The 19261-nt window shown below is 44.3% G+C and overlaps 3 protein-coding genes across 3 annotated transcripts; 1 reads left to right on the forward strand and 2 right to left on the reverse strand.

The window, feature by feature from the left end:
• Positions 1-1223: 1223 nt before the first annotated feature.
• Positions 1224-2968, reverse strand: LOC138827429 (histone H2B type 2-F). The gene has a single exon (XM_070022915.1). It carries the CDS (start codon positions 2928-2930, stop codon positions 2550-2552), a length of 381 nt encoding a protein of 126 aa, XP_069879016.1. The 5' UTR covers positions 2931-2968; the 3' UTR covers positions 1224-2549.
• A 786-nt stretch (positions 2969-3754) lies between these two features.
• LOC138827430 (histone H3) lies at positions 3755-4332 on the reverse strand. The gene has a single exon (XM_070022916.1). The coding sequence runs from the start codon at positions 4326-4328 to the stop codon at positions 3918-3920; it is 411 nt and encodes a 136-aa protein (XP_069879017.1). The 5' UTR covers positions 4329-4332; the 3' UTR covers positions 3755-3917.
• A 6292-nt stretch (positions 4333-10624) lies between these two features.
• LOC138827431 (histone H4) lies at positions 10625-14829 on the forward strand. Its single transcript, XM_070022918.1, has 2 exons — positions 10625-11018; positions 13900-14829. The coding sequence occupies exon 1, from the start codon at positions 10625-10627 to the stop codon at positions 10934-10936; it is 312 nt and encodes a 103-aa protein (XP_069879019.1). The 3' UTR covers positions 10937-11018; positions 13900-14829.
• Positions 14830-19261: the final 4432 nt, after the last annotated feature.

Raw genomic sequence — 19261 nt, forward strand, 5'->3', positions numbered from 1 at the left:
TGTGTAGATTTTCTCATCCATAACCTATTTAACCGGTATGAATACACTATTTTGAGCAGGACACTTCATTAGTAGTAGAAGCTGGCTCTGAAATAGGTTGACCGCCTGGCCTAGCAGATTCCATGGCGGTCTCCTGGCGCCACCTTGTGGCCACCCGTGCGCACGGACTCGCCACGACTTTACTTCTTGGAAGAAATTATTTGCCTTCGGAGCCGGCAGGAGCGGACAATGAGCTCTGGAGTGGAATGGCAGCAGCGGTGGCAAGCAGTTTCAAGGGGTTAAAGTGTCGTGCGTGTCCGATACACCTCTGTACCGATATAGCTCTGTACCAAAAAGAGCATCTAACTCGTCGCACCACTGCTGAACCCCATCGTTAAAAGGGTCATTCCGGGCCCGCAGGTGTAAGCACCCAGAGAGGATGTGTGTGTGTGTGTGTGCGCGTGCGCGCGCGCGCGCGCGCGCGTGTGTGTGTGTGTGTCGGGGAGCCAGATGCGCCTGCGCCCTGCAGCCGCCCCGCACAACCCTTCGCTCTTGTCCCTGCCTGGCAGTCGGGGCACAGCCGCTCTGCGCAGCGACCCCTGGCGGCCGCTATGGACCTCTCAGCACACGCACCTGCGGAGGCCCTAGTAACCCGCAGGCAGGGAGTCCCAGCAGCTCTGCGGGCCTAGAGAGACGAAAAAAAAAGGCAGGTGGAGGAGGCGGCGGTCACCCGCCTCCCTGTCTAGCACAGATGACCTTTGCGCGGGTTCCAGCACCGCCAGAGCCAGGAAGGGGTTCTTAGGACGGTTCGGTCTGCAAAAGGGAGGGCAAAGACCCCAGGTGCCTCAAGAGCTTCCTGCAAATGAAGCGGGATAGTGAATTCAGCTTTGGGCCCCAAGGATCCAAGACTTCCCCTGTGTTTCCAGGACTGAGAACAGGGTGTGGAAGGGTGGGTGGGAGGAGGAAGGTGATCTCGGTTTGAGGTGGGACTAGAAAGGCCCGGTTGACTTTCTTCATTCCCAGACTTAGGCAGAGAAAACCACCAAGGACTCTTGGATTTGTGGAGGATCTTCTTGCGAGGATCTTCTTCGGTTTATCCTGCAATTCCCAGGCCATCAAACCCAAGCACAACAACTCAGAGAGGACTGGAGTGGAGCAGAACAGATAGGAATACAGGTGGGGGTCATTACTCAACTTCCAGACATCGTATAAAGAACCTCGAAGACCACATGACTTTTTCCTGCTAGAGTCCAAACAGTATATTCATTTAGTAAAAGAAAATCCCCTGGCTTCAATCATGATGAGTCTTGAATTGGGGACAGTCTTCAGAAATGTTTTGCACATATTAGCTTAGGGCCTTCAGTCATCCTTGTTTCCATTCCCAGAGCATGACACAATGGCTCTGACACCCACAGGTTCACTAACATTTGGAGATCTGACATGTGAACACCAAATATGGGTATAATTCAAAACCTATTAAACACACCTGCAACCTGACTGGGTCTGTAAGGTTCAGAAGAGCCACCTGGAGATGTTTAACAAGCACCCAGGTGACTCTTACTATCAAGAATATTTGTTAGTTAACAGAACCAAGGCAGGATCCTGGCCCTGGATGAGATGGTCCAGTGGAGAATGACCTATAGGTAACAGGTGGAGTTGAGGAAAAGGTGGGTTAAATTCTGAAGGCTAGGGGCTGGGGATGACTTAGTGGTAGAGTGCTTGCCTAGCTTGCATGAAGCCCTGGATTTGATTCCTCAGTATCACATCAACAGAAGCAGGCCGAAGTGGTGTTGTGGCTCAAGTGGTAGTGCTAGCCTTAAGCAAAAGCTCAGGGACAGTGCCCAGGCCCTGAGTTCAAGCCCCAAGACTGGCAAAATAAATTCTAAAAGCTAGGGAGGTCTAAGTCCTGGGTTTCTCAATGTCTGCAAAACAATATTCTAGGCTAAGTAATAATTGTGCTTGGGAAGAGGGGGGGGTTCTTGTCCAGTGCATTATAGGAAGTATCCCTCCCACCATGTTTAGCAGAAATATTTATATTCCCAGAATTCCTAGGGCTACAAGGAGACCTGGGGAGGGGGGAGGCAGGGTGGACGGCGGGATGGTTTCCCTGAGTAAAGCCACTGAAAAACGGTGGGCTCATAACTGTAGAGGCAAGCCAGACTGGGTATACTGGCGTTAGATAGGAAACACAACTGAGAGAACTAAAAACTTTCATCAGTACACTATAAGGAAGAACAAGCTTAAGACTTCCAAAATCAGGCTGCGGGTAAGGGGTGTTCTAAGAGATGTGGGCCCGGGTCTGCCCACCCTCTGGCTCCCCCTCCAATACTCTTGGGAACAGGGAATGTTGCGCCAGTTTTACACCAAGGATCGGCAGAAGAGGAATACACATTTGTTGACAACAGCGTCCTTTCGACTAGCCAACACGGCTAGGTTGCACCGAATTACAAAAGGCGAGACCCACATCAGAACGCAAGACCAAGAGTTTACAGCCCTTTCCTTTGTTAAATGAAGTGGCTCTGAAAAGAGCCTTTGGGGTATAGCAGATGCGTCGCGTCTCTTGTGCAACCTTACTTGGAGCTGGTGTACTTGGTGACGGCCTTGGTGCCCTCGGACACGGCGTGCTTGGCCAGCTCCCCGGGCAGCAGCAGGCGCACGGCCGTCTGGATCTCCCGCGACGTGATGGTCGAGCGCTTGTTGTAGTGCGCCAGACGCGACGCCTCGCCCGCGATGCGCTCGAAGATGTCGTTCACGAACGAGTTCATGATGCCCATGGCCTTGGACGAGATGCCAGTGTCGGGGTGCACCTGCTTCAGCACCTTGTACACGTAGACGGAGTAGCTCTCCTTGCGGCTGCGCTTGCGCTTCTTGCCGTCCTTCTTCTGCACCTTCGTCACGGCCTTCTTCGAGCCCTTCTTAGGGGCAGGAGCGGACTTGGCAGGATCAGGCATTTTCCCTCCTCCGAGAACGTCCGGCTCTTCAAATGAGGTAATCGCCAACTACCGCAGGAGGGCCTGATCTCACGCTACTTATAGAGCCTGTATGCAAATTAAGTCTCCTACAGTACCTTCACTTTATTGGTTGATTTACAATAGTCGTCACTGGGGGGGTGGGGCCTATTTAAAAAGCTCCCTGTGGTGTTTTCTTAGTGGTCATTAGAATGGAAACCTTGCTAGCCAATCAGAGTGTTCCATCTCAGTTACCAGAACATTACGGTTTCTTCACCTGGTTTTTTCACTTTCAATCCTAAACTTTTACAGACTAAAAAGCTAACTGCCTCCTCCTCTTTATGTTATTTTACTGTATTTCCCGTTTCTTGAGTACCTCAACCCATACATTTACAGACCACCAGGAACACACTTCGCTCCTTTATTATTCCGGTTTAGGCCACCTGAATAGCCCCAGCTTCATCCAATTCCTAAATCAAAAAAGGGCTTCGCAATTAGGGTTGCCCTCCAGTAGGAAGAAAAACCAAACGATCCCATTAGCTTTCCTAAGCCACTGATGAGCTACCCCCAATCTCACCTAATTGCTTTTTGGGGGGTCCGGTCGTGGGGCCTGAACTCTGGACTTGGGCGCTGTCCCTGAGCTCTTCAGCTCAAGGCTAGCGCTCTACCACTTGAGCCACAGAGCCACTTGCGGCTTTTTTCTTTTTTATGTGGTGCTGAGGAACCGAACCCAGGGCCTAGGCATGCAAGGCAAGCGCTCTACCACTGAGCCACCTTCCCAGCCCCTAAACTCACATAATTGGCAAATTAGTGGCTGGCGTGGCCTGCTGAGCTACAAGGACCGACTACGGGATACAGGTTTTCTTAGCCAAATGCCCAGCATACTGCGCTCAATGATCTAACAGCGGTTTGGTTGGTTACAGCTGCGGTTCATGAAAACGTGGGTGGCTCTGAAAAGAGCCTTTGTATTGGTTACTTTAAAGTGTGGCTTTAAGCGCGCTCCCCGCGGATGCGGCGGGCCAGCTGGATGTCCTTGGGCATGATGGTGACGCGCTTGGCGTGGATGGCGCACAGGTTGGTGTCCTCGAAGAGCCCCACCAGGTAGGCCTCGCTCGCCTCCTGCAGCGCCATCACGGCCGAGCTCTGGAAGCGCAGGTCCGTCTTGAAGTCCTGCGCGATCTCGCGCACGAGCCGCTGGAACGGCAGCTTGCGGATCAGCAGCTCCGTCGACTTCTGGTAGCGCCGGATCTCGCGCAGCGCCACGGTGCCCGGCCGGTAGCGGTGCGGCTTCTTCACGCCGCCCGTGGCCGGCGCGCTCTTGCGGGCCGCCTTGGTGGCCAGCTGCTTGCGCGGGGCCTTGCCGCCGGTCGACTTGCGCGCCGTCTGCTTCGTGCGGGCCATGGTTGGGCTATCTACTAGCTACGTGCAGGGGCTCCCGGGCAGTCCTACTTATAGACATACCCTCGCCTTGATTGGCCTACAAAACAGGAACTTCTTGGCTTGTGATCCTATTGGATAGAATTCAATCCTATTTCAGGAGAGAGAAGATGGTCTTATTCCTTCCCTCTTCCCTCTTCTTTTTCTGTAACTTATTGATTACAATGTTTTGGTGTTTGTTGTTGTTTTTTTTAAAGAACTTTGGAAGGTAAGGTTCTTTAAGTAGATGTAATTTTGGTTCAAGCAATGCATAGTATTTTGCAAGCTTTATACATTTACCAGGTTTCTTCTAAAAACAAGCATGTTCCTAAGTACTAGGTTTCAGTTTGTTTCAAGTCACTACTGTCACTCCCCTTCGACATAGCCCCTAGCTAGTTAGCACATTATATCCTTACTGAAGTATAACAAAATAACATGTAGTGAAATGAATCAAACGTATTTAACTGATTTCTAAGCTTAAAGCCCCATTTTAATCTACAGTTTGTTCACCAGCTAGATTACTTACAGCCTCTGCCTTCCTTTTCCTTTCTGGGATATGGACCTATTCTCTCCCCTACACCAAAAGCCATTTAGGTCCAACAGATGAAATGTTTCTAAGTCAAAGATAGAACTTTGGGGCTGGGAATGTGACTTAGCAGTAGAGTGCTTGCCTAACCTGCATGAAACCCTGGGTTCGATTCCTCGGTACCACAGACAGAAAAAGCCAGAAGTGGTGCTGTGGCTCAAGTGGCAGAGTGCTGGCCTTGAACAAAAGAAGGCAGGGACATTGCCCAAGCCCAGAGTTCAAGGCCCAGGACTGCCAAAAAAAAAAAAAAAAAGATAGAGCTAAATACATGTTTCCCTTTGTATTTCTCCTTTACAGGAGGAAGTTTCTAAACTTGATTAAGTGTTTATCAACCAAATAAGTTATCTTCCAAGCAAATAATGTGTGGCTAGTAATTTTCTTCAAATTTAAATATTTTCTAATTCCTAAAAGTTGACTTTATCTTCTGCCAGGTGCAGAAGATTACAGGTGGCTCACACCTGTAATCCTAGTTACTCAGGAGGATGAGATCTGAGAATCAGGATTCAAAGCCAGCCAGGGCAGGAACACCAGACTTATCCCCAATTAACCACCAAAAAGATAGAAGTTAGGCTGGGTTCGATTCCTCGGTACCACAGACAGAAAAAGCCAGAAGTGGTGCTGTGGCTCAAGTGGTAGAGTGCTAGCCTTCAATGAAAAAGCTCATGAACAGTGCCCAGGTTCTAAATTCAAGGCCCAGGCAGTACCAGTGTGCACACACACACAGGGTTTTGTTTTGTTTTTTTTCTATTTACCACAAAATTGAAAAATCCATGCATTTTACCTATTCCATGGTTTATATATGATATATATGTGGCATAACACATATCTATGTGTAAGGCCTGGTACCTGTCCCTTAGCTTTTTAACTCAAGGCTGGCACTCTATCATTTGAGCCAAGGTCTCACATCTGACTTTTGAGTAGTTAACTGGAGGTAAAAGTCTCAAAGATTTTTCTGCCGGGACTGGCTTAAATCACAATCCTCAGATCTAGGCCTTATGAAAAGCTGGGATTATAGATATAAACCACCAGTGCCTGGCTTATTTCACATGTTTTGAAGCATTGTTCAGGAAAGTGCTTTTTTTTTTTTTTTTTGGTGCTGGTCTTGAAGCCTATAAGAACTTACTTAATTGGGGGCTGAGAAGGTGACTCAGTGGTAGACTTGCCTTGCATGCTTGAGACCTTGGGTTCAAATCCTCAGCACCACATAAGCAAAAAGAAAAAAGCTGGAAGTGGTGCTGTGGCTCAAGTGGTAGAGCGCTAGCCTTGAGCTGAAGAGCTGAGGGATAGCACCCAGGCCCAGAGTTCAGGCCCCACGACTGGACCCCCCCCCAAAAAAAAAAAAGAATTTAATTGGATTATTATCTTGAAGAACCCATGTTGGGCAAAATCAATCTCTCAGGAAATCTAAAATAACATACAAGTACAAGTGATATAAACAAATATTATCCGTTCTTGTGGTTACTTAATAATGATGCTTTATATGCATAGTGCACTGTTCATTGTATAATAGTTCTTCTTACATTTTGTCACAATATGCATTCTGTGGCTTTACAGATAAGAAACTGAATCTCAGGAAAATTACAGCTTCTCCGGGTAGTAAATAAGAAAGCACACATAATATTTTTGAGGCAAAAGAGTGAAATTACAATGATGAATTTCCTCTTTCATAAGGTTTTACCAGGTGCATTTGAAGAACCGCAGTATCTTATCATGTAACCAAACCATCCAGTGTTTCTCAAATTTCTGCCAGGCACCAGTGGCTCACATCTGTAATCCTAGCTATGCAGGAGGCTGGAGATTTGAGGACAATGGTTCAATGCCTGCCCATGCAGGAAAGTCTGTGAGACTCTTACCTCTAATTAACCCACAGAAAACCAAAGTGGTGCTGTGGCTCAAAGTGGTAGAATGCTAGCCTTGAGCAAAAAAGCTCAGGGACAGCACCCAATTCCAGAGTTCAAGCCGCAGGACCAACAACAGCAACAAAAATTTCCCAAACTTCTCTATTGAACTGTCTCATCACAAGGTAGAATATCCTATAGGGTCTGTATGATAGCCCACCCACCCAAGGGCCATGGTTTTCGCAACATTTTTTTGTTTGTGATATGCTCATGTGAAATGTATGCATGTGTTCATTTAAATCAGAAAAGGTTTCTCAAACTCTACATAGAAATCCTCCCTTATCCCAGGTTTCCATTTCTGCATTCACTCATGCTTGGGAAATATTAAGTGGAAAATTCCTGAAATAAGTAAGTCAGTAAGATTTTAATTGTGTGGCCATTGTGAGTAATGTGACAGATGATGGGATTCTCACACTGTCCCACCCAGAAGATGAATCATCCCTTTTGCCCTGCATATGCAGGCTGTCCACTCATTAGTCCCATATTGCATACTAATTTTCCTGTGAAAGTTCTCATCTACCATTTTCATCACAAGCAGGTTCATGGTGCCGAAGAACCACTTTTCTTCAGCTGTGACACACAGAGAAGTTTCTTTTACCCGCAGCTGTGGGAACTGTATATTGAAAACTGGCAACTGGAATTTTATTAGCACAGGAGAATACGAGGAGCTTACATTATTTCATACGGGAAATAAAGAAAATTTTATTGTATCACTTGTTAGACATGTAATGTTTTCCATGTACCTACCTGTTGTTTTTTAATACAAAAGTAACAAGCAGTTAAAAATAGCTATTACAAGGGCTGGGAAGGCGGCTCAGTGGTAGAGTGCTTGCCTTGCATGCATGAGGTCCTGGGTTTGATTCCTCAGCACAGCCTAGGCCCAGAGTTCAGGTCTCACGACCAACCAAAAAAAAAAGAAAAAAGAAAAGAAAAAGCTATTACAAGAAGAGAGGTTCTGGTTTTTTTTTTTTTTTTTTTTTTTTTTTTTTTTTTTTTTTTATCAAGTACCCCTTCCCCATAGAGTTATATGAAGGACCATTTGAATTTGGGGCTATTCATCAGTAAGGTTTTGTACCTGATTTAGTTTCATCTTGACTGATGAGCACTTGAGACCAAATTGAGAAACTGTAAGATTTTAAACTTCTTTACTTCATCTGAGATTAAATACTCCACTAATACCTTGCAAATAAGTAAAACTTAGCAAGATTCTCCCTTTTATTAGTTTTGAATAGTTACTTTCTGCATTACAAAGCTTCAAATAGTTATAAGGTGAAGTGTTTTTATCCTCATTGCAGAAACATTAAGGGTTATATAAGGATTTTTTATATAATCTCTTTAACCCTGAAAGTTCTTAGTTGGAACTGACCACTCATACAGAAGATATATCAAAATAGAAGCTTGTAAATGTTTTGGGGTTTTGTTGTTGTTTGTGGGGCATGAACTCAGGACTGTCCCTGAGCTCTTTATACTCAAAGCACTCTACCTCTTTGAACCACAGCTCTACTTCTGGTTTTCAAGTAGTTAACTGAAGTCTCAGGAGGACTTTTCTGCGTAGGCTGACTTTAAACCATGATCTAAGCCTTCTGAGTAGCTAGGATTACAGGAGTGAGCCACCAGCACCCAGCTTAAATGTTTGTTTTTGAATGTACACCTGGGGGCTCTTCCAAGAAAAGTGGTCCAAAGGGGTTGTTAAAATTTGGGGCCCATCTACCTAACTTAGTAGGGGGAAAGAGAGCCAAAAAGAAAAGACAATCACTGAAAAACGAATGATTTTTTAAAATAGACGTAGAATAGATGGGTATATGATAGCTCTCAGCAAAGTATGTTTAGGAATGGTGCCAACTTCTCATTTCTGAAAAGAGAAAATCAGAATTGCCTCCATGGAGATGCAACCGAATTAAAATGTTGAGTTCTTTGGTGGGGGGGGGGGTGGAGGGAGGGATTTCCTACTTTTAGACAAATAAGGCATTTGAGGAACTCAAAACAACTCCTCTGTATAAAGTGACATATTTTAGGGTAGCATATGCTGGTCTCCTTCAAAAGAAGATTGTACAACCAAAAAGGCTTTGATTAGAAGGTTCTGTCCCCTCTGATGCCAAAAGTGTCATTTCATCATCCTTTGCTTCTGAGTGTATTTTTTTTGTTTTTGCTCATGTTGTAATTTGGTCATGTCTTTTTCCCTTGTGTTTAAAAGTAGCCAAATATAGGTGCTGTTTGTTCTATAAATAATTGTTGAGCTTATACTAGACACTGAACTAGCTTACCATTTTACAAAACAAGAAACACTGCCAGTAAGAACCAGTCAGGAAAGAAAGCATAGGGAAGATACAGACATTTAACAAGATATTCTACCAGAGTTGCTGAAGTATCAGAAAAGAACAAGTTTGTTTCTTTGCCCCGGAGTGGCCAAGGGAGAGATCTATTCTGAGTTGCTGGCTTGGGCATGTATATGCATCCATGCATGGCATGGCGTGCATGGCTTGGCTCCCTGAACCATTAAGAAAGGGAGCAGTAAGTACTTAATCACACCTTGGGGATTTTTTAAGTTTAAACGTTTGATTTTTAGGAAGTTTTACCCTTCAGTCTAAAATAAATCCAGAGATACCAGATGGAACCTAGAAGTCTGGAACCTAGAAGTTTGGATAAAGACCTGGGATTCCTCACCATAAAGTAGAGTTAATGGTGAAACTTGGAACACAGGATTTTTCTCAAAATAAGCATTTCAGTCCCTGTCTCTATCTCTGTTTCTCTGTGTGTCTCTTTTTCTCTTTGTCTCTGTCTCTCTCTCTCAAAAATAAAAATAAAAACCCCAAAAAACAATTGTAATGGATTGTTCTATAGAGGGGCCTAGTTAAAGCAATGAACATACTAATAGGACTTCAATCAGTTTTACATAGGGCAACTTCATAATGATGGTCCATTTGAAACATATGTCCTCTTGCAAAACCCACCCAACTAGGAGAGCTTTTCTAGCTTTAGGGGAACCAGTGGGGCTCAACTGAGATAGATTGAGCACTAAACCTTGGCGGAATAGAAGGGCCAATTTCAGAGGAACTGTAGAAATGGATTTGCAGGAAACCCCTGTCTCTTGAATTTATTTATATTGAGCAAAGCCTTGAATGATAGTACGTTGGGATTCACTAACCTCCATCAGAAAGCAATGTCCTGAGGCCAGTTGTCCTAGGATCTGACTTCTGGCTTAGCCTACAACCATCAAAATACCGACTGGACTCAGGCGTTATAGTGACCTTCTCCCTGACCTCATCATTCCACACGTACCCTAGCCGCCGCAGCTCCCGACTCTGGCAGCCTAAGGATCCGAACTGCTTTTCTGCAGTTCTGTGTAGCTTAACCATGATTCGGAATTCTCTGGTTTGGATTCGATCCCTAAACTGGCCCTTTCTCTTCTATTCTGAACTCCATCTTCCCTTCCTCGGGTTTTCTCTGCAGAGACGCTTTTCCTTCTAACCTCAGTTTGGCTCCACTGTGAAGCCTACAAGGGAAGAGAAAAACAGACTGTGGAATCTGAAAACAAAGTGCTGGGATCTGAATTCTCCCTGGGATTACGAACCATCCACCAGAAAATAAGAATAAAGGGAAGCTTCAGAGAGCCCGGTAGAGGGCAGCCGAGGAGCAAGCCGACCACGAATGACGTAATGTCCGGGACGGGGAGGGCTTGGGGAGCTGCTTCCCGCGCGCGCGCCTCTGGTTTTCAATCTGGTCCGATTCTCTTACATATATAGCCGCTGAAAGCCTGTTTCACCTCATCCTGCTGTTGTCTCTAAGCTACAGCCGCGATGTCTGGAAGAGGAAAAGGTGGCAAGGGCTTGGGCAAGGGCGGTGCTAAGCGCCACCGTAAAGTCCTGAGGGATAACATTCAGGGCATCACCAAGCCTGCCATCCGACGTCTTGCTCGGCGCGGGGGTGTCAAGCGCATTTCGGGTCTCATTTACGAGGAAACTCGGGGTGTGCTGAAGGTGTTCCTGGAGAACGTGATCCGGGACGCGGTCACCTACACCGAGCACGCCAAGCGCAAGACCGTCACCGCCATGGACGTAGTCTACGCGCTCAAGCGCCAGGGCCGCACCCTCTACGGCTTCGGAGGCTAAGCCGCCGCCCCGGTTTTGTCCCATTCCCAAAGGCCCTTTTTAGGGCCACCATGTGGTCATCGGGAGAGCTGTGCACGGCGCCGTAAGTTTAAGGGGCTAACGTTGGTTTATGTTTGCCCCACTGAGGAAAAAATTTGTTTCAGCTTGGCTAAGGATGCCTAGGTGACTGCAAAAGCAGTTTAAGCTTAAGGTCTTAGCTTAGTGTTGCCTTCGCTAAAGTACTGTGCTTTAAGCCAATGGTTCATCCCTGCAATCAAAGCTACTTCGGGGGTGAAATGTGAAAATTACGGTTCAAAGCTTGTCCACCATGGTAGCCTGTGAAATTCCAAGTAAACGCCAGGAAGAAAAACTGCAGAAGTGAAACTGGCTCCCGTGGTACATTTTTACCCTTGAGCACAAAGGTTCAAGGACAGTACCTTGGCCAAATTACAGCCCCAGGCAAAAAGGATGGGTGCCTAAAACTGAATTGTTCCATCTTTACGGCAAGGTTATTCTCGACTCCCCGTGTTTAATGAGCAGGATTAGAAGACTGGTGGTAGCTTCCAATTCTGCCAGTTTGTCAATTTACCTTTTTCATTTCAAGCGTTTATTCTCTACCATTGTACGCAGTAATCCTTTATCCTTAAAAGAGCTCTGTGCACACTGAACAATGAATGCATTGACATTTAGCTCTCTTCCAAAGGGTGAGAACTGATAGGCCCACTGGTTCACCATTTAAAAACAGACAAAAGATAGGTTCGATCAGAGACTCCTCAAATGTTTAAGTGCTTACTCTGACCAGTGTAGTACTTTTTTTTTAATCCTTCAGAGACATACCCCTATAAAATGAACAGACTTGCTTTTGTGGTTTTGCAAGGGTGCAGATGCAGGCATTTTGATGTGATCCATAAAAGTCATGCAAACTATAAAATCAAGCTGAATTATTTCAGGTATGTGATTTGTATCTTGCAATGAGAGACCTGTAGGGAAATACCAGATATCCATTAGATGCAACTCCATTTTTGAGAGGATTGGTCACATCCATGCCAGGGGACCACGCTGAGGCAGGCAGACACAGGAGAAAGATTATTACAAGGTTTATTAGAGGAGCCATATTGGCCCTGGAGAGAGAGCACGTGGCAGCCTCCACTATAGGTAGCAGCTGGGTCTGGGGGAGAGGAAGCAGGAAGATGGGAGTTCAGGTGGGTCTGGGCAGAAAGAGGGAGGAGCCATCTGTATGGTGGGAACTCAGGGGCAGGGAGAAGCTCAGGTATGGGTGGAGCTGAGGCCAAAGGTGTGCATAATGCGTACAGTTTTCACAAGACAAAAGTAAGTCATACCATACGAACATTGCCAAGAATACATCAAGCCATTCTGTACTTTTATTTCTCCATTTCTGCCCTACACTTCTCATTCTTAAACTTAGATTTAATTTAGTACTATTACATTTGCATGCGGAAACTTTTGTAATATTTTATTTTTGCATTCAATCTATCAATGACAGTAAAATGTAAAAAAAAATCTCATAGAAAATGGGATCGGAAGTTGTCAAAGAGAACAGTAGAATTAATCTTTAGAGCATCCTCAGTGGCCTATCAAAGTCTTGTAATAAGCCACACAGCAGTAGTTCATACCTGTAATCATATCTACTGAAGAGGCTGAAATCTGAGGATTGTGGTTCAAAGCCAGCCTGGACAGGAAAGTTCGTGAGACTCAACTCCAGTTAAACACCAGAAAACTGGAAGTGGTGCTTGTGGCTCAAGTGGTAGAGTGCTCACCTTGAGCTGAAGAGCTGAGGGACAGGCCCAGAATTCAAGCCCCATGAACAACCCCACCCTCATCCCTCCTACCCCCCCAAAAAGTATCAGCAAAAAGTCTTTGAGTACCCTCTCTAAGCACAGGCTTCATTCTAGGCAGGCTATTCCATAGTTCTGAAACAACAGATTTTTCATCTGGGCCAGTAAACAGTAGCCTAGAGATCAAATAGCCTAGAGATCAAATTCCTTGACCCTTAGGACAGTAACTTCCCCTGAGTCTGGCCCTGAGAAATTTAATACTCCGAATCCCTTGTTTTTCAATAAAGCATGCCCTGGTTTAACAACAAGAACCAGCCAGGCACTGGTGGCTCACACCTATAATCCTAGCTTCTCAGAAGGATGAGATCTGAGTATGCTGGTTCTAAGCCAGCCAAGGCAGGAAAGTCCATGAGACTCCAATTAATCACCAAAAAAGCCAGAAGTGGAGCTGTGTGCTCAAATGCTAAAGTGCTAGCCCTGAATATAATATCCTGAATCCAAAAGAGACTCGAAGACACCCAGTTAAAGGACCTAGGAACTTTATTCTGCTTCCTATCACCGGGAAGTAGGAGAACAGTGTTGAGCTCAGGGTAGGAGGGGTTTTATAGGGATAGGTTACATAGGGTTATATAGACGAGGCATGCAAGGCAGATTTTCATTGGTTATATGAACTTTAAATTTATTTGTTCTTTATGGTAAATACCATATGTAATAATTTGCAATAGGCTTCCCATAGTGAGACCACTTGGTAGTGGTCTTTAATTGGTGGGCTTAAGGCCCTGTTACTGAGTCAAGCAAGGTTACAGGAGCAAAACATAGCAAAAACAGAGCCTTGAGTCACAGGAGCATCAGCAAAATGTAATCTTGACTTGGTCAGCAGGACCAATACTATCAATGCTATTGACACTGTGACAGAAGTTATTTTTATTATAAGATTCTGACTAATGCAGCAACTCAGTGCAGCTGGTGATAAACCTCAAGGTTGTCAGTAGCCTTCGGCAAAGCTGACAGCTTGGTAAACTTGAGTGAGGGAGAGATGTTCTTTTGCTTTTTAGCAAAGATGGAGAAAGGGGCAAAGGCTGACTACTGGTCAGCCTTTGTGTGTTTTGTTTTGTTTTGTTTTTTCTTTACCAAGAGGTTTTGCCCTTTATCAATAATCTTGTTCTGTTTTGTGATTTCACATTTTAGTTCCCATGGATATTTTCCCAGGGAAAAAGGAGTTCAGAGGAAAGAGTAAATTTCCAACAGCAGGAAGAACTGAGGCCAGACAGACAATAGGAGGAACTTTCTGCCAGTTGAAGGATTGCCCCAGGCCCATACAGACACCAGGCAAAATCCCAGGTATGTGTGAACTCATTTGAAGTGCAGGCAGGGCAATCCACCTGAGCCCAGCTGTAGACATCCCATTGTGGCTGAACTGAAAGGCCCCCACCTTCCTTGACCTGCAGCTTTCATTAACCTCTGCATCCTTGCTCAGACCTCCTATCAAAACTCCTGTCCCAACTCACTGGCACAACCTCCAAACCCGTGGAAAGGTCTGTGCCCCTCACTGTTCCTCAATAAACAGTCCTCGCCTGTTGATAATCAAGTCCAGCCTATTTGTTTTCCATTCTCCTCCATTTTCCTATCAAGCCCAGGGACTGGCCCGCACGCACACACGCGCACACACACACACACACACACACAATCATGGTCACCCTAGAGATAACCCACTTTATATTTGAAAAAGTATATTTTCTTCATCCCAACAAACTTTCTTGTCATTGTCACCACATTCTCATCTTGCCTAAATTCTCTCACCAGATGGAAGGTTTGAGTAGCTGCACTGATTTTCCATTAACAATTTGACACCAAAAATTGGCAGTATATACTTAAAAGACTATGTCAGCTCCCAAAAGACTAACTTGTAGGTCTTTGCATTTGGCTTTTACCAACATCAACATTTAAGGCAAACTAGGTTTAAAACATGGTCCTTGACAATGGAAATACCAGCAAGGCAAAGGATATAAGACTTGCCCTCCAGGAGCTTATATCAAAACTAGGAATACACACACACACACACACATATATACACACAACAGGGTGGCCCAATAGCACAAAATACTACTACATATTAGCATGATGAGAAATGCAGATAATTACTGTAGGAACTTCCTAATGTGGTAGAAATCATTGCATAGTGGGAAATTGGGGAAACAGATGGGGCTTGTGACTGTCTAGGAAAAAGGGCAGGGCAGGGGCGGGGGGAGAGGAAGAGGGGAGAGCAAAATTCCTGGAATTCCATTGCATCATACAGAAGGTAAGGAAAGAAGTAACAAGAGTAACATTTTTGATGATGTCAAGCTAAGAAGGCTTCTTATGCTCAGGATGCCTCATTTTCCTAAAATCTCACCTAAAACTTATAATATTTCTAATTCACCTATTACTGTGATACTTTTTAACTTTAAAGGCTACATGCAAGCTGGGTGCTGGTAGCTCATGCCTATAATCCTAGCTACTCAGGAGGCTGAGACCTAAGGATCACCATCTGAACCCAGCCCAGGCAAGAAAGTTCTTATTGCCTATAAACTTCTCAGATGACCCGTCCAGCAGGCCAGGTAATTTAGTGGGGGATCCGAGGGGGCACCACCTGAAAACCAAGGTGGGGAGAGAGAATCGAGACCAAGCGCATTAAGAAAGACAGAGCCACTCTGAGTCGCGTCAAGGTCTGCTTTATTAAAGTGAGGCAGGGTTTATATACCCGAAGGGAAAGAATGAAAAAACTTCGCAGAAGCAAGGGTGAGAAGTCCCGGGGTCAGGGATGGGTCGTGCTTGTCCTTTTGGCCATTGTGCTAATCTTAAAGGTGTCTCCTGTGATTTCTTTAAGAGACATTTATGGTTAGCCAGGCGCCGTTTGCTTAGGACTGGAGATAAGAGAAGTTTTATGGTTAGCCAAATGTAGTTTACTTAGGGCTGAGGGAATATTTATGGTTAGCCAAATGTAGTTTGTTTAGGGCTAAAGGAATATTTATGGTTAGCCAAATATTATCTAAATATGCACCTTGGAATTTCCAAGAATGGCTACTTGTCAATTAGGTGTTTGAAAGAGGCCAGAGCATTCTCAGGCAGGTTTCGGGTCTCCAACACTCAGAAAAAGCCAGAAATGGCTCCATGGCTCTAGTGATAGATCACTAGCCTTGAGCACAATGAGGCTTAGGGATTGCACCTGGGCCCTGAGTTCAAGCCCCAGGACTGGAATTAACATGCAGACAAATATATGATCTCACTGAGGTTCTATGAAGCAGTACGGAACAAAATATAGAAGACAAATCAATTTTAAAAATGAGGGAATAAGTGGGCTAAGGACTTAAAGACAAACTTCTCTGAAGAGGAAAGAAGGATGGCCAATAGAAGAAATGCTCAACCTCCCTAGCCATAAAAGAAATGCAAATCAAAAGAACATTGAGATACCACCTCACCCCAGTTAGAATGGCTATAATCAAGAACTCTAATAACAACAGATGCTGGAGAGGATGTGGACAGAAGGGAACCCTACTGCATTGTTGGTGGAAGTGTAAACTTGTTCAACCACTTTGGAAAGCAGTATGGAGGTTCCTCAAAAGACTCCACATAATGCTCCCCTATGACCCAGCAATCCCACTTTTGGGCATTTACCCAAATGATCACAAACAAGACCATACTAAAGCTACCAGCACAACTATGTTTATTGCAGCATTATTTACCATAGCTAAGATAGGGAACCAACCCAGATGCTTCAGTAGATGAATGGATCAAGAAAATGTGGTATATACACACAATGGAATTCTATGCCTCCATCAGAAAGAATGACATCGCCCCATTTGTTAGGAAATGGAAAGACTTGGAAAAGATTATATTAAGTGAAGTAAGCAAGGCCCCAAAAAAACATAGGTCTCATGATTTCCCTTATTTGCAATAACTAGTATATGTCTGAGACAAGCAGAAAAGGTCAGATAAGTTGATGTTAGGTGAAATGAACCCCAAGATAAGTATTCCAATGTTTTTTTTTCTTTCTTGCGATTGTTATAAGATGATTTCTTTTTTGCTTTGTATGTCCCTCCCCCACGGTATAACCCCTGCTTTCATTGTATTTGATGTTGGTATAATTTGTGGAGGGGAAGGGCAAAAACAAACCGTTTAAATAGGGATCCAGGTGGACTCATTGCAACAATGAGATGTGCAAGTCGTAATGTTGAAAAACAAACTTTACAACTTTGGCTGGGGGGGTGGGGCAGATGGGAAGGGATGGAAAGGAGAAACAAAGGAGGAGGCTACAATGCTTGATAAGAAATGTACTCATTACCCTGCTCATGTAATTGTAACTCCTATATACGGTATTTTCACAATAAAAATTTTTTTTTTTAAAATGAGGAAAGAAAACATGTCTGTTGTCTAAGTCAGTGGTCCTTAAAGTGGTTTCCAGTATAGCAGCACAGATCACCGAGAGACTTGTTAGATGTACAAAAAATCCTGGGCCCGGACCTGCCCCATACTTATTGAATCAGAAGCCCTGGGAGTAAGACCTACGCCCCTAGTAATTTATGCTTTAAAAGTTCAAGTCCTCCAGGCAATTCTGATACACATTAAAGGTTGATAACCACTGATGTAAGTAACAATTTTTTCTTCAAATGTAGCAAAGTTTTTTTAAAAACAAAGGTTGATGCCTCAGTTTACCAAAATGCTAAATTTCATTTTCTTTGATGAAGGAGCAACCAGGTGAACTATCCTAATAAAATTAACGTACTAAAGATACATGTATGTATATATTTAAGATTTACAAATCAAACATGGTGGGCAATAATAAATTTAGTATGCATTTATTAAAATTAGGTACTGCAAAGAACCTAAGAAATGGTGCCCAATTTTCTCATTTTTTTCCCCTCTGGTTCAGGATAAAATTGTTTCTTGAATATGAAATAACATAACTTTGTTATGAATCTGATGATTCATAAGCATTAATAGGATGTCCTGTCCTAATCCACAGTTTTAGACACTCATTCCCCAGGGGTCTTTTCTTGAAGCCATCTCAAATTATCCCGAGTTGCCAGCTCTGTTCAGACATGACCCTAAGTGAACTCTAGCTCCTCTATCCAGACAGGTGGCATCTTCCTCCCAGAATCTCAGGCAAGAAGGTACAGAGCCATCTTTGATTACTTTTTGCCTCAACAGTCCAGCTTTGCCCTTTCCCCAACCAGGTATATACATAGCTAGATCTGGTCCCTCCTGCTTACTGCAGTAGCTAGCTTCCAGTTCTCATTTCAGCCCTTCTCATCCGCTGTTGCTCTTCCATTCCTTTTTGTACCCTCCCCCACTTTTTTGATGCCACTGTCCCTGAGATTCTTTCTCTCAAAGCTAGTGCCCTACCTCTTGAGTCACAGATCCACTTACAGCTTTTTATTTTTCCAGAGTAGTTTGGGATAGAGACTCATGGACTTTCCTGACAGACTGGCTTCAAATTTCAATCCTCACATCTCAGCATCCCAAGTAACTGGGATTACAGGTGTGAGTCACCAGAGCCCAGCTTTGTACCCTCTTGTTATCCATCTACATTTCATACACATTTCTGATACTACCCACCAGCTTAAAGCTCCAATACTAGTTTCTCTTCTTATTTTTATCCTAATTCCCTAATCTTACCCACCTATGGTGTGCTGGGTAGTTTGGGTACAAAAGACAAATCCTTACCCTGAGGAATGTTGTCCCCTAATGCTGAAGGTAGAGAATGGGAAGAAATGTGGAACAGATAGGAAGGGGTATAAGCAAGAACCCAAAGGGATAAAAACCAAACGATAGAAAGGGAGAGACTCAGGAATTAATCTTTAAGAATGAACAGTTCTCAGAATTGCAATGAGGAAGACATGTTGAACCAAAAAAAAAAAAAAAATAGCAACTGTCAAGAGAGTATGTATTTGAGAATTGCAGATTTGTGGGACTAGAAAATACTTATTCAGAGCTTCTGAAATCTAGGGAAACTAGGAAACACTAGGAACTAATGTATATCACAATACATCTTGTTGAGATTTCTGTAAATTAGCAACTATTAGTAGTTGCGGCAAGCAAAACTGATGGTTCTAGACTAGAAACTGTTAGGTGTTCTTACAGGGATTCCTGTAGTTTGTCAAGTACTACTATTGTCCACATTTTACAAATGGGAAACATAAGTTCTATAGAAATTTACTTCTTGCTACACACCTGTGATATGAACAAGGCTGGCCTCAGTCCTGACATCTGTTTTAGAGGTGCCAACTCTAAAGTTCTCTGAAGCAGAATTTCAAAGGTGAGATGATCGAATCATTCCCAGGCTACAATCTTGGGCCCGACATGCAGGATGCAAAGGCAGTGCCATTACCCTTGCTCTGAATCTCTCCTTTGAACGCCAACATACCCTGTTCATATTATAAGCCCCAGAAAATGCTCCACAAACTAATGCAAGAAATGTGACAGTGCATCCCAGGACAGGTCACAGGCACGTTAGTGGGACAATTTTACCCTGATAAACGTCTCCAATTACATCACTGAAATAAATGCTCCC

This window comes from Dipodomys merriami, unplaced genomic scaffold (genome assembly GCF_024711535.1).
Source record: "Dipodomys merriami isolate MVZ:Mamm:240054 unplaced genomic scaffold, mDipMer1.0.p SCAF_156, whole genome shotgun sequence".
Classification (NCBI taxonomy): domain Eukaryota; kingdom Metazoa; phylum Chordata; class Mammalia; order Rodentia; family Heteromyidae; genus Dipodomys; species Dipodomys merriami.

Bases quoted from the DNA above. Each gene is read 5' to 3' on its own strand.
- LOC138827429 (XM_070022915.1), bottom strand. From the start codon at position 2,930: ATGCCTGATCCTGCCAAGTCCGCTCCTGCCCCTAAGAAGGGCTCGAAG.
- LOC138827430 (XM_070022916.1), bottom strand. From the start codon at position 4,328: ATGGCCCGCACGAAGCAGACGGCGCGCAAGTCGACCGGCGGCAAGGCC.
- LOC138827431 (XM_070022918.1), top strand. From the start codon at position 10,625: ATGTCTGGAAGAGGAAAAGGTGGCAAGGGCTTGGGCAAGGGCGGTGCT.